At 42.7% G+C, this 14,824-nt stretch overlaps 1 protein-coding gene across 1 annotated transcript in view; it reads left to right on the top strand.

Moving 5' to 3' along the window:
* LOC124545360 (activating signal cointegrator 1 complex subunit 3) overlaps positions 1-14,824 on the top strand; it is a 239,304-nt gene that overhangs the window by 60,896 nt on the left and 163,584 nt on the right. The window contains exons 10-11 of the mRNA XM_047124265.1: positions 10,100-10,300; positions 13,677-13,869. Coding sequence (XP_046980221.1) covers positions 10,100-10,300; positions 13,677-13,869 — 394 coding nt within the window. The remainder of the gene's footprint in view (positions 1-10,099; positions 10,301-13,676; positions 13,870-14,824) is intronic.

Genomic DNA, 14,824 nt, shown 5'->3' with positions numbered 1-14,824 from the left:
GTGCTGGGTGGGTAGATAGATATGGCAGATCTTGCATCTGGGTCTTCAGCCAGTGTATGATCCCTGTGGCAGGGGATTGGGGGTAAGAGTGGCATAGGAATGGACTAGGATGTTGTGGAAGTTGGGTGGGTGGTGGAACAGCACTTTGGCAGGGGATGGATGTATCTCGGGTAGGATGTCTCCCATTTCAGGGCATGATGATAGATAATCAAAGCCCTGATAAAGGAAATGGTTCAGTCATTCCACTCCAAGGTGGTACTGGGTGACAAGGGGGTGTTTCTGTGTTGTTGGTTCTTGATATGGATGTGAGGATCAGGTGTATGTGGCGATATGGCATGGAAGATGTGTTTGTGTATTAGGTTTGGGGGCATTGCCTGTCTGTGAAGACCTTCAGCATACTGGACGAGGACCGAGCGAGGTGGCGCAGTGGTTAGACACTGGACTCGCATTCGGGAGGACGACGGTTCAATCCCGGGTCCGGCCATCCTGATTTAGGTTTTCCGTGATTTCCCTAAATCACTCCAGGCAAATGCCGGGATGGTTCCTCTGAAAGGGCACGGCCGACTTCCTTCCCCATCCTTCCCTAATCCGATGAGACCGATGACCACGCTGTCTGGTCTCCTTCCCCAAAATAACCAACCAACCATACTGGACGAGGGAGTTGTTACCACTGCCGATGCATCTGCCATGGATGGCCAGGCTATATGGAATTGATTTTTTGGTGTGGAAGGGGTGACAGCTGTCAAAGTGCAGGTACTGCTAGTTCATAATCTGTACCCAAGACCAGGACACCTTATCCTCATTCCACCACAATCTCAACACCTTCTCTCCTATCTGCTTCACCTGGTCCTTGTCCACCCATTGTGTCACCTTCCCAGGTGTTGATCTCCTCTTCTCAGATGGCTCCATCCACACCTCAGTCTTCATTAAAAACCATGCCCCCAACACAATTCCTTTCACTCCTGGCACCCCCCAATGTTATTCAACACTCCCTGCAACCTTTACCCGCCACTTTCAACACAAACTTCCTTCCCCCTTAACATCCCCCCCCCCCCCCCAAAAAAAAAAAGCAGTGCCCCTGCTCTGTTTATCTGCAACAGTTCAGGAAAGTTTCCCTACTTGTTGCGAAAACTCCCGTCTCATATCCCGTTCCTTAAATGCTGCCTATGCCATGGAATCTCCTCCTCCCCCCCCCCCCTTGCTCCTCCATGGCGTAATCATAAAACTCCCTATTTCTGGATCCCACCCCTCCTTCCACAATGACCTTTGCCTTTTCAGATTCCACCAGTTGCTTTCCTTCACAAACCATGTTCTAATAAAACACGTTTCCATGGCACAGGCATCCTTGAACCACTTCCACGCCTTCCACAAAGTACTGCTACTATGCAATCCTCACCACCTACACTTCATCACCCAAATTGAAATCCTGACACTCCAACACCTAGAACAACATTCTAAATACTGCCTCCCAAGTTATTTAGTCTGCTGAAATCCTACTTCCACCTTGGAGCACCACTATCCAACCCAACCCTACTCCCACTGCTCTTCCTTGTCATCCTCTCATAGTGCCCAGACCATGCCTAGCTGATCTTTTCAACCTATCACATCCTCCAAAAACCCATACCAGCACTTCACGAAATCCAGAACCAAAACAATCCCAGAACACTGTTAACCTCTCCACCAGAAACCTTAGCCCCACAGAAGTTTCAATTCTATCCAAAGACCTCACATTCAGCCATACTCCCAGGTTTAACCATGTTGGACGTGTGAAAGACCTATTCTCCTTCTTCCCACTGCCTGCAGTGGAACCACTTCTTTGGCACCAACCCCTCCGACCAAAGCCAGTCCAACCCTAACAGTGAACCCTGCCTGTCCCAATTCATACCACCATTGAACCGTGACCCTCCCACGCTCCCTTAACCATCCCCTAGTCGCATCTGGGAATTCCTAACCTCCAACCTGGTCTCACCATCCTTCCCCAGGTCCTTCCCTAAGAACAATCACCTTTCAGCAGAAGAAAGCTGTGCAACATCTCCACCTACAAGCTCTGCTAAAGTGACCCCATCCCTCAAGTCCAACATAACCTCCAATCCTTGCTGAAATCCTTAGGCTCAGAACCTCTCCCGTGAATCCACTTCCCAGCTCACTCCAACAACACCCCGCACACCCATCTTCTACATGCTCCCCAAAATCCACAAGCCTAAAAATCCTGGGTGCCCCATTACGGCTTGTTACAGTGCCCCCATCGAAGGAATCTTGGCCCTTATTGACCAACACATGCTACCAATTGTCCAAAACCTAGCCTCCCACATTAAAGATACCAACAACTTCTTGCACCGGCTCTCCACAATCCCCACACCCTTACCTCCCAGGTCCTGTAGATGCAACCTCCATATACACCAATATCCCTCATGTCCACGGCCTTGCCACAATTGAGCATTACCTCTCCCAACGCCCTACAGATTCCAGACCCATCAGTTTGTTCATTGTACATGTAACCAACTACATCCTAAACCATAACTATTTCACCTTTGAAGGGAAGGTATACAACAAATTAGTGGCACAGCTGTGGGCACACACATGGCACCCTCCTATGCCAATGTCTTCATGGGCCACCTAGAGGAAACGTTCCTAGTTGCCCAAAACCCTTCATCTGGTTCAGGTTTATTGAAAACATCTTTATAGACTGGACCCAAGACCAAGACATCTTATCTTCATTCCTTCACAATCTCAACACCTTCTCCCATCCACTTCACCTGGTCCTCCTCCATCCATCGTGCTGCCTTTGACAACTGCCACCCCTCCACACCAAAAAATTCCTCCTGTACAGCCTGGCTCCTCATGGCAGACGCATGTGCAGTGATGACAACTCCCTCGCCCACTGTGCTGAAGGCCTCACAAAAGCCTTAACAGACAGGTAATACCCCAAAGATCTCCCATGCCAATCCCCCCCCCCCCCACACACACACCTGATCCTCACTTCCATCCCAAGAACCAACCACAAAGAAGCACCCCGCTTGTCACCCAGTACCACCCAGGACTGGAATGACTGAACCACGTCTTTCGCCAGGGCTTTGAAAATCTATGATCATGCTCTGAAAGGGGGACATCCTACCCAAGATACTTCCATCCCCTCTCAAAGTGCTGTTCTGCTGCCCACCCAACCTCTGCAATATTCTAGTCCATCCCTATGCCACTCCCACCCAAATCCACTGCCACAGGGATCATGCCCTTGTGGAAGACCCAGATGCAAGACCTGCCCTATCTACCCATCCAGCACCTCCTCCTCCAGTCCCATCACAGGCTTATCCTAACCCATCAGAGGTCAGGCGACCTGTTAAAGTAGCAATATTATATACCAGCTCTGCTGCAACCACTACACAGCATTTTACATTGGTATGACAATAAACCATCTGTCAACCAGAATGAATGTTTGCTGCCAAACTGTTGCTAAAAACAAGGTGGACCACCCAGTTGCACAACATGCAGCAGAGCACAACATGCAGCAGAGCACAACATGCAAGATATCAATGGCTGCTTCACAACTCCTTACAGCACATCCTTTGCTCCCGTAACCATCCTGGCCTAAACCTAAGGTGACTCGCTCTCCCCTCACCCCCAACCAAATATATGTGTGTGTGTGTGTGTGTGTGTGTGTGTGTGTGTGTGTGTGTGTGTGTGTGTGTAGGTGACTCGCTCTCCCCTCACCCCCCACCAAATGTGCGTGCGTGCGCGCGCCCGTGCCGATGCCCACGCGCTTGTTTCTCGTACAGCTTGAGAAAGGTATTCCATTCTGAAATCTAGCTAAGTAAAGCTCAGTACTTTTTGTATGTTTATCCTTCCAGGTGAATCGTCTCTATTATTCCTAAATTATTTGATATTAAGTCATCTGAAGCTCTTTTAAATTCTGATTCTAATACCGGATCCCTTGTCTCATCCCTATTGACTTCTGTTTCTTCTTCTTGTCACTCATCAGATGAGTTCTCCCCCTCATAGAAGCCTCAGTGTACTCTTTCATCTATCTGCTCTCTCTCCTCTGCATTTAACAGTGAAATTCTCATTGCATTCTTAATGTGACTGCCCTTGCTTTTAATTTCACTGAATGTTGTTTTAACTTTTCAATATGCTTAGTCAGTCTTTCCAGCAGTCATTCTTTTTCTATTATTCGCATTGTTCGTGCAGCCATTTCACCTTGACATCCCTGCACTTCCTATTTATTTCATTCCTAAGTGACTTCTATTTCCGTATGCCTGAATTTCCCTGGACGTTTTTGTACTTCCTTCTTTCATCAATCAGCTGATGTATTTCTTCTGTTATCTGTGTTTCTTGACAGTTACCTTCCTTGTACATCTACAGCATACTCCACAAGCCACCTAATGGTATGTGACGGAGAGTACTTTTGATACCACTATCTGCACCCTCCAACCCTGTTCCACTCGCGAATAGTGCATGGGAAGAATGATTGTCGGTAAGCCTATGTATTGGCTCTAATTTCTTGAATTTTCTCATGATCAGTTCAAGAGATGTATGTGGGTGGAAGTAATATGTTGTCCAACTTCCCCTGTAAAGTACTGTCCCGGAATTTCTGTAGCAAATCTCTCTGTAGTATACAACGTCCTTCTTGTAACATCTGCCAGTGGCGTTTGTTTAGCATCTCCGTAACACTCTCTCACCAGCTACACGATCCTGTAATGAAACACGCCACCCTTCATTGGATCTTCTCTATCTCCTCTATCAGTCCTACTTGATAGGGATCCAAGATAGATGAACAATACGGGTGAACAAATGCCTTATAAGCCACTTCCTTTGTGGACCAGTTACATTTCCTTAAGATTCTACTGATGAATCTGAGTCTCGTATCTGCTTTTACCGCTATCTGTTTTGTGTGGTCATTCCACTTAAGGTCACTCTGGATAGTTACGCCTATATATTTTACAGCAGATGCTGTCTCCAGTTGATTGTCATCAATAGTGTAACTGTACAGTAGTGGATTTCTTTTGCTATGTTTGTGCAATATATAACATTTATTTACATTCAGGGTCAACTGCCAGAGCCTGCACCATTCATCAATTCTCTGCAGATCGTTCTGTAAATTCTTACTATCATCTGGTGTTGTTACTTTGGTATAGACAATAGCCTTAAAGAGCATCAGACACTTTCTACTACATCATTTATATATATTGTAAGCAGCAACGGACCTATCACACTTCCCTAAGGTACTCCTGATATTACCTTTACATTTTTAGATTTTGTACCATTAAGAGTGACTTGTTGAGCTCTGTCTGCAAGAAAGTCCTGAATCCAATCGCAGGTCTGCTCTGATACTCCGTAAGCTCATATTTTTTCATTAAACAACAGTGTGGGATCTAGGTTTTTCTTTCCAACTTCTGTGTTTACCCTTTTTAGGTATGTCCATTCTTCTTCAACTAAACTGCCTACTGAGATATTCCGTATTGTAGTATCTATAGTCTCGGAGAACTTCAAGCATATCTCATCATTTTGTAGCATATCCGTAACCCATTTCTTTGTACATTGATTCTTCCTGTCAACTTCAGCCTACTCTTCATCACTAGTAAATTGTAATTTGAGTCTGTATGTGCTCTCAGTTATGCCTTTACAATCCAATATCTGATTTCAGAATTTCTGCCTGACCATGATGAAATCTAACGTGAATCTTCTTATATCTTCTGGCCTTTTCCAAGCATACCTTCCCCTTTTGTAACTTTTGAACAGATTATTTCCTACTACTAATTGATATTTTAATTCAGAATTTGTCTTCCACCCCTCTTTCCAACAACCACACTCCCTCCCCTGCAATTGCATTCTGATCCCCTATGACTATCAGATTTTCTTCTCGCTTCACATACTGAATTATCCGTTCAATTTTGCCATATACTTTCTCTATCTCTTTGTCCTCTGCTAGTGACATAGGCAGGTGTATCTGAACTATAGTTGTTGGTGTTGGTTTGCTGTCAGTTGTGATGAGAACACGCATTTTGATGAGAACAACCCAGTCAGTGAACTATTCACAATAACCCACTCTCTGCCACACCCTCTTATTCATAATGAATCCTACTGCTGTTATAGCATTTTCTGCTGCTGCTGCTGCTGTTACCCAATACTCATCTGACAAGAAATCCTTGTCTTGTTTCCACATCATTTTACTGACCTCCTCTATATCTACATTGAGCCTGTGCATTTCCCTTGTCCGATTTTTTAGCTTCCCTGTCACATTCAAACTTCTGACATTCCACACCCCGACCTGTACAATATTACCCTTTCATTGATTATTCAATCTTTTTCTCATGGTCACCTCCCCCTTGGCAGTCCCCTCTCGGAGATGTGAATGGGGGCTGGTCCACTGCGTCCACTCCTCTGCGCAGTTTGACAAGACTGTTAGCAGAATGAGCGTGACTTCTTACCTGGAGCTCTTTGGCTGCCATTGCTGATGACTTTTGCTCGAAGTGTAAGAAGCGGCAAGGGTCGAACCCGCAACCAAGGGCATTTTTATTATTAGCCAAAGATGCTACTCCTAGACCAAAGCCAAAGAGCTGAGGACCCCAGATTGTGATATCTGTAGAGAAGTATCTTTTTTTTGGGAGGGGGGGGGGGGGGGGGGGAGGATGATTAAGTAGGTATAGAAAATGGAATGGCATGGGGATGATTGAATATGGTGTCGTCAGAGATTTATGATGATGGACAAGGTTGAAGCAGCTGTTGAAGTTGCCAGTGTTGTAATGTGCCTATGCTTAGTTACCAGGTAGTGGAATTTGTGGTTACTTGCAATTTGCAAGCACATAGACAATTCGTAGATGATGTAGTTACTTTCATACCTGGTTCTACATTGCCACTGTGTGCAATCATTCCACACAGATACACAGCACGCTTACATGGGGGCACGAACTGCAGCACTACAGCAGCCATGTTTACATAAGGCAAATGGAACTTACTTAAAAAACACATGTGTTAGGGGCAGCGCTAGTGAGGGATGTGGAAGAGTTTCTCGAGTCCTGATATTATTAGGTGATATTAGGTGGAAGAGTTGGTGGTTGGCTAATGGTGGTGCTTGAGTGGTGATGAGATTCAGGAAAAAAATGGCATGGAAAACTGTTTGCTTGGCTAGCTTGACAGGATGATTGCTTGTTGAGCTCAAATGATCATATGAAGCTGATGGTGGGATGGGCCATATGAAGCTGGTGGTGGGATGGGCATTGAGGTTCTGGAGAGAAGAGAAATGAGTGTCCTCATTATGCATCTTGATCCTCTCTCAAATTCCCCTCTCCCCAATTTCGTGAATATAATCAGTGCCACGGCCGCTGATAACTCCCTGTTGTGCCCCTTCTCCCACACTCCATGATTTCGCCACATGCCCTGCATGTCTTCCCTCTTCCCTCCTCCCTTCCACCTAGTTTCTTTGCTCTCTCATCCGTTCATTTGAGAACCTTGAGGGATGTTGAAGTGAGTGAAAAGGTATACATTGAAAAAAGGCAAGCAAGACATAGAAACTTACCGTATTTACTCGAATCTGAGCCGCACTTTTTTCTGGTTTTTGTAATCCAAAAAACTGCCTGCGGCGTAGAATCGAGTGCAAAGTAAGCGAAAGTTCTGAAAAATGTTGGTAGGTGCCGCCACAACTAACTTCTGCCGTCGCTACACAGGCATGCTTTGCAGGCACAAAGGTACATACTGGCGCCAAACCCTCTGCGTCAGTAAATAAATTTTAAAAAAAGGTTGAAGACGAGCTTCTTTCTCCGCCTCGAGTTTCGACCACTGCATTTTCATACATTATCCAATGAAGTAAATACAAATTCCGTATTATCCATCTTCGAATGTAGCAGCATTTCAATGTACTACGAAAATCAGACTGGCAAGACTGTTTGGGATGTTTGTCAATATGGCCAACTCTACGTTCTGAATTTTTTCCTACCTGTGAGAAGAGATGGTTCCTTATAGGAACTTTTATGAATTGTGAATCGCATGCAGTATTCTCTTCACCATAAGAATAATACGAATATAAACATTGTGCCATATATTCTTTCGTGTTTGCTGCTAACTCATTTAAATCCTGCCTGCCTAATAAACTACGAAACTAGAGTGAGACAACAGCAAACGCGGAAGAATATACATATCATGTCATGTTTATTTTCATATTATTCTTATGCCTAATAGTAATACAGTGAGAAATGAAGCACGGCAATTGACTAGATTTTTAAATCTAAGATGACTCTAATTTCTGTGCAGAATGTAATGTACTAAAGAGGCGTCTGCAAAGATTTTTCAAACGGAGAAAAATTTTCGCTAAACTCTCGTTCAGAACATCTGTCTATTATTTGGTTCTTGTTGATCATTATCAAAGAAAGCAGCAGTGTAAGTAACAACAAATAGCAGTCTCTTGCCATTGTTTTGCTAATGAGACGATTCCTCTGTCTTTTTTTAAAATTGTAAGCGGCAGTAGCGTGCACAAAAGCAAGCCATGCCACGAGCGGCAACAGGTCGTAAACACTCATTATCAGAATGCGACAAACAATGCATGACACAGTACAGTAATGCATTTTCATCTTAGAGTGACGTAAACACCTATAACAAAGAGAACGGCACTTATCAGATGAAAGAAAAATAAGCAATCAATTCAAACCAGACGAAGTACGTGAAAAAGGAAGAGTACCTGTATAAATATGGACGGAGCACCTGATGCATAGCAATGGCTACCTGCTAAATTGTATCTCATATTACAATGAACCAACTTTGTTTCGATTTGGAAGTGCGGCCTAAAACTTTTCTCTCGCTTAAATTTCGAGTCCCAAATTTCAGGTGCGGCTTAGATTCGGGGAAAATTTTTTTTCCTTCATTTCGAGTCTCATTTTTCAGGTGCGGCTTAGATTCGAGTAAATACGGTAGTGGAGTGCATTAGCAATAAACTATCACTTTACTGCTTAATATTATTTGTGCTTATCTCAACTAAGTGTAATCTGTAATTTTTGAGAACATTTCTCATGGAGAAACATTGATATGCCCAAAAGTACTTTAAAAATGAACACAAACAGTCTTGAATGCAAAAACATTTAATTCGATTGTAAGAAGTTTGTCAGTTTTTGATCATCCTCCAGACCCTCATACCAGCTGACATTTGTGGAGTTACAATACCCACTCCATTCACTGTCACCGCCTACTGCCATTGTATGATGGTCTGAGGATGGTTAAAAACTGACCAAAACCAGGTATTTTTGCAGTCTCGAATGCTTGTGTCCATTTTTAAAGTAAGTGTAATCTAGTAAATTAGCAGTAAAGAGGTACTTAGAAAAAATTCAGTGCTCCTTCAGTTACAGTAAATTGTGCTTCTCATATTGGTAGCTTTTTGATTACATTGGTAGTTTTCAAAGGAAATAATACTTACATCTGTGATAACAGAGGTCTGTTTACTGTACATCACTACTTGTCATGCAACTTTACAATGGATGCTGCTGTATTAAGCGTTCTTGGTGTACTTGTCAATGTGACAAAGGCACCGTGAACATTCAATACAGCATATGTCACAAAAACTTTGCAATTATAAGAAAAATTTTGGTTGCCTTGTAGCTAACAGGAATTTTCTGTCTTTGAATTTAGAGAATCAGTTAATTTGTAGAAGGCTGATCTCCAATTTTCTTTTGAGTTCTTCCATCCCACGTTCTTGTTTAACGTTCAGAGGGACCTTGTTAAAAATCTTTGTGTCAGTTACATAACTACACTCTGAATCCTATAAAGAAGGCAAAGTCTGCCTGAAGATAATTTTGGTGGCTTATATTGTGATTCCACAATCACAGTTCAGCTGAAACTTTTTTACTATCAGCAAAAAATCATTAATGAATAAATGCACTGTGAAGTGAGTAAGAATTTCAATCTCCTTAGAGCACATACATACATACATCCATCCCGAAGCTGGAAGTAAAGCGGAAGCTTAGTGTGACATTATCCGACCCAACATTCACCTGAATGGAGTAGTTGGATGGCCTCGATCTTTTTTCTGATTTATTTATTTTTTAAGAGTTTCAGTTCTGTAATTTTCTTTGTCACAGTAAAGTAACAGTATTTTGTTTTTAACTCCTCATTTGCTGATTAGATTGGCCAGATGGCATTTCAAGGAGTGAAGCAATTAAATCGTATCCAATCGATGGTTTTTGACACGGCCTATCACACAAATGAGAATTTGCTAATATGTGCCCCAACTGGTGCCGGCAAGACCAATGTCGCAATGTTGACTATTGTGCATCAGATGCGCCAGCACATGGACCAAGGAGTCATCAAAAGAGACCAATTTAAGGTACTGTATGCAAAACTTGGTGTACTTCATTATGAGTCAGTATGGAATAATTAGTCTTGTGGTGACCCATTGGCAAGTTTAATAGCAACAAGCTGAGAGTGGAGGAGATGTCTTGTGTTAATTATTTTTTCTAAAATTGTACCATTTGAAGACTCATTAACCACTTTAAAATATAAGTATTATAGTCGTAAATGTATAAGCAATTAGTAATTGGATACATAAAATTCTACTCACCAAGTGGTGGAAGGAGAATCCACATATAAAAAGGTATCACAGTTTGCAAGCTTTTGGAGCCAATGGTTCCTTCTTGTACCAGAAAGGTTGAAGGGGCAGGAAGAGGGGTGAAGGAAAATGGGTAGTTCAGGAAAATCATCCAGAACTGTGGGTCAGGGGAAACTTTCCATGCGGGAAGAGAAGGATAGATTGAATCTTGGTTACTGCACTGAATGTGATTGGAAAACCTCCGAGCTTAAAGGTGGAAGACAGGGTGATAAGCAAGAGTTAATAAAATCGGAAAGCTACCTGTATTGTATGTGATAGAGATGGGGGGGGGGGGGGGGGTGGACTGCGAAAAATCAGCAGGTCAGAAAATGAAAGGTCTAGAAAACTATAAAATTGAGTGAAGAAAGGAATAGTTAGTGTGAAGAAATGCTGAGACCAAAGAAATTAACATAAATTAAGGCCAGGTGGATGGCAAGAATCAGAGCCGTGTTGTAGTACCAGTTCCCACCTGCGGAGCTCTGAGAAAGTGGTGTGTGCGGGAAGAAACCAGGTGGTGCATGTGGTGAAACAGGCACTGAGGTCATGACTGTCATGTTGTACAGCATGCTCTACAACAGGATATTGTGTTTTGCCTGTGCCCATTCATCCTGACTGATAAGTGGGTGGTAGTCATGCCAATATGAAAGGCCAAACAGTGTTTACATAACAGCAGGTATATGACGTGTGTCATTTCACTGATGGCTCTCCCTTTCATAGTATATGTTTCTCCAGTCACAGAGCTGGTATAGGTGGTGGTAGGAGATTGCATAGGGCAAGTCTTGTAGCGGGGACGGTCACAGGCATAGGAGCATAAGGTCTGACAAGGATATTGCGGAGATTGGGAGGACAACAAATGAAAAGCTATTTTGTGTGTGCTGAGCAAAATCTCAGGCAGAATGGACCTCATTTCAGGGCATGATGTTAGGAAGTCATAGCCTTGTCAGAGTATCTCCAGCACTTGCTCGGTCCTCGGGTTTGAAAGGACGGAGCAAGTGCTGGAGCGTTAAGTCACCTCGGCTCACTCTGAAGATGGCTGGATAGTATTCAGCTGAAATATTAGAAGACGAAGCTGAATTTATGCAACTACATGCTCAAAACTTTATGGAACATACTCCAAAAGGTTTTTTTTTTGGGGGGGGGGGGGGGGGGGACCAGCATAACCAGGATTGGATGTGATGGCCCAGAAAATCTGCTTTTAAGCTAGGCTGGTAGGGTAACTACATCCAGTGAAGACGGAGATGAGAATGATGGTGTATTGCTGTAAAGATTCTGCGTTGCAAGACTTATAGTGTCAACTAACATAACCAAATAGCAAATCCATAAACAAACAAGAAAGAAATTTCAAAATTTTATGTCATATAATATAGAACTATGAGAGGGGAAAAAAAGTGGATTTTGCTTTAGTAATACTGTAGAGTATATAATTGAAGAGACTATCACTTTTGCTAAAGATGTGCGACATAACTGAGCCATTTCCCAGCACACTACTGCCATAAATTAAAACACAATTTTGAGGGTTCTTTCATTTTCGCAAAAAATTGTAGCCTATATGATGAAATGAACTGAAAACTCTGAAATACAGTGAAAACTGCCAGATTACATCATCTCAGATGTTTGTTTCCCACCTGCAGCCAATAGCTGTAGAGCATGGTGACATCATGCAAATGCAGTGGTTTGTGGAGTACAAAGTGATAAACAGGAAGCTTACATAGCAGCTTTTTGCGAAGTATGGCGATGCAATCAGTGTATAGCAAATGGAGGGACAACAGCTTCCACTTAGGTTCAGTTTATGTAGTTATACCTCGTACACCCATCACTACTGTGCATTAATTTTGCTTACAGCTGTTCTGCTCGGAGTCTGTTGAAAGAATCTGGAATATATCGTGCCACTACTGACTGCAACCAATGTAGGCTACTCCGTCTGCTATTTGTAGCACCACAGTGAAAAGGACGTGTTCAGTGGACAGTTACGCAATGGCTTGTTCATCTTTGTTGCTGTCCTCAATGGTGTTTAGAGCACTGTGATGGCTGACAGATTGCAATAAATGTAACGGATTGCTAAGACAGAGAAACACTGAAATCACAGCAGGGTTAACTTTACTTCATATTCTTTGCTATGAATAAGCACCACATGTGAAGGAAAACTTGTGTGTATATACGTGCTTTCATGAAACCTCGAAGTGCAGACAGTGCATGTTGGCAATACGAAGAACAGTCCACTTCAGCTACTCAGCACAATGAACAAGGAAAAGTTTACAAGCAAGACAGTAGAGGTCACTGTGCTCGTGGCGCCAGAGTATGCTTCACTGTCATTGGCTACAGAAGGAAGACTCAAACTCCCACATGTTAGATCCTGATGCATTTCTCCGTACTTCACAGTTTTCTGTTTAATTCACTGTATTCATCAAATTTTTACTTTTTTCTGGGTGAGCGCAAATGAAAGATCTCTCAAGAACGCGTGTTTTGATGTATAATTTTGTGATCATAGCATGTCGGAAAAAGCTCGATTACCTTGTATCCAGATACCAGTTTCAATTTTTTGACAAATTTTTACTTGCTGTTACACAACTGTGATTTTTTAAGAACTGATGAAATTCATTACCACATATTATTGCATACACATTGTATTGTACATTTAATTTCCTTCACTTACACAGATTTTATACAACTTATTTGAGAGGATTACGATTTTTAATCATATATGCTCATATTTTTGGGGTTTTAATATTTTCCTTCAGTCTGTATTTTCCTCAATTTTGCTTTTTTAAAACCTGGACTGCACAAAAACATAAAATTGGGCTTTCACTGTAATTGTAATGGGATAATCCTTCAAGAAGGCATAAGACAGTGCTCTTTATCTAAATGGCAAAAAGCTCTTGTACAAACTTATCATCCACACAAAAGTAACAGTAGTAGCAATTTAACTGTTATCATTTCTTTGTAGAAAAGATAGACGGTGCCAAGTCTGCTCTAACCCTTATCTCCTTAAAAATATGTATTATTCCTGTTTAATGCTTGAAACATTTTACTGTTTTTTGAAGAAGTTACCATAGCGTTATGCGAATCTGTGATTGCATATTATTCAAAATGCATAACACATCTAGATGTATTTCAGATTGTGTATGTTGCTCCAATGAAAGCACTCGCAGCAGAAATGACGCAAAACTTTGGACGGAGGCTGGGGTGCCTCGGTGTTTCTGTACGTGAGCTGACAGGCGACATGCAGCTCACAAAGACGGAAATGCTACAGACCCAAATGGTGGTTACTACTCCGGAGAAGTGGGATGTCATAACAAGAAAATCGACAGGTAATTTTCAAGTGTGCAATCATCTTGAGTTAAAATTTGATGGCATGAACTGAAAGGATCTGTTGCTGGTGATTTAATGTATTTTCTTGTTCAGAAGAGAACTGATATTCATCCTAAAACTTGTAGGAATGTAGATATAGAAGTAGTAGTAGCAGTAGCAGCAGCAGCAGTAGTCATAGTAGTAGTAGTAGTAGTAGTAGTAGTAGTAGTAGTAGTAGTTGTTGTTGTTGTTGCTGTTGTTTATGTGTACAGGCTCTCATGGCCATTGTTATTTAAGATAATATCTTATAGGACATTAGTCTATATCATGTACCTCTTCAAACCGCAAGACTCTTGTGTTTTAACTCCTCTGTTGGTATCTCTCTCACTAGCCTTCTGGTGTTCACGGGCATTTTATTTGTTGCTTCACACCACCACCCTGCTCAACAGCAAACAGTGTTGACCACTCCTCCTCCATGTGAATTCCGCATCAGTGATTATAGTAGCTAGGTCTCACAACTAGGTTTCTTTAGGAAAACAATAATGGCCCACATCTATGATAGTCTTTCCATACATAAGGGCTTCAAATAAAGCTGTCTTCATAATGACAACAAGAAGAACAGGGAACCTCCTCCTTAAAGGCAGTCTTTGTAATTGCACCCCACAATGTCTGGTCCCCCCCCCCCTCCCCCCCCCCCCCTGCGGGTCCGGGGTAAGAATAGGCCCGAGGTATTCCTGCCTGTCGTACGAGGCGACTAAAAGGAGTTTCAACCGTTTCGGCCTTCCATGTGATGGTCCCCCTTGGGGTTTGACCTCCATTTTTCAAAATTCTACAGAAGTACGAGCCTTTTGGGGAAGGACACCTTACGTGGTGTACCACTGGTCCTAAGTGCACTAAGACCTTGGCACTCAGCATTGCACCGGCGTTGTAACCATACCCACTATTCCTCAAATTGGGCCTAAACGCCTGATGGGT

Source organism: Schistocerca americana, chromosome 8 (assembly GCF_021461395.2).
Source record: "Schistocerca americana isolate TAMUIC-IGC-003095 chromosome 8, iqSchAmer2.1, whole genome shotgun sequence".
NCBI lineage: Eukaryota > Metazoa > Arthropoda > Insecta > Orthoptera > Acrididae > Schistocerca > Schistocerca americana.
Note: the sequence above shows the minus strand (reverse complement) of the source record. Positions and strands in the feature narration are given on the sequence as shown.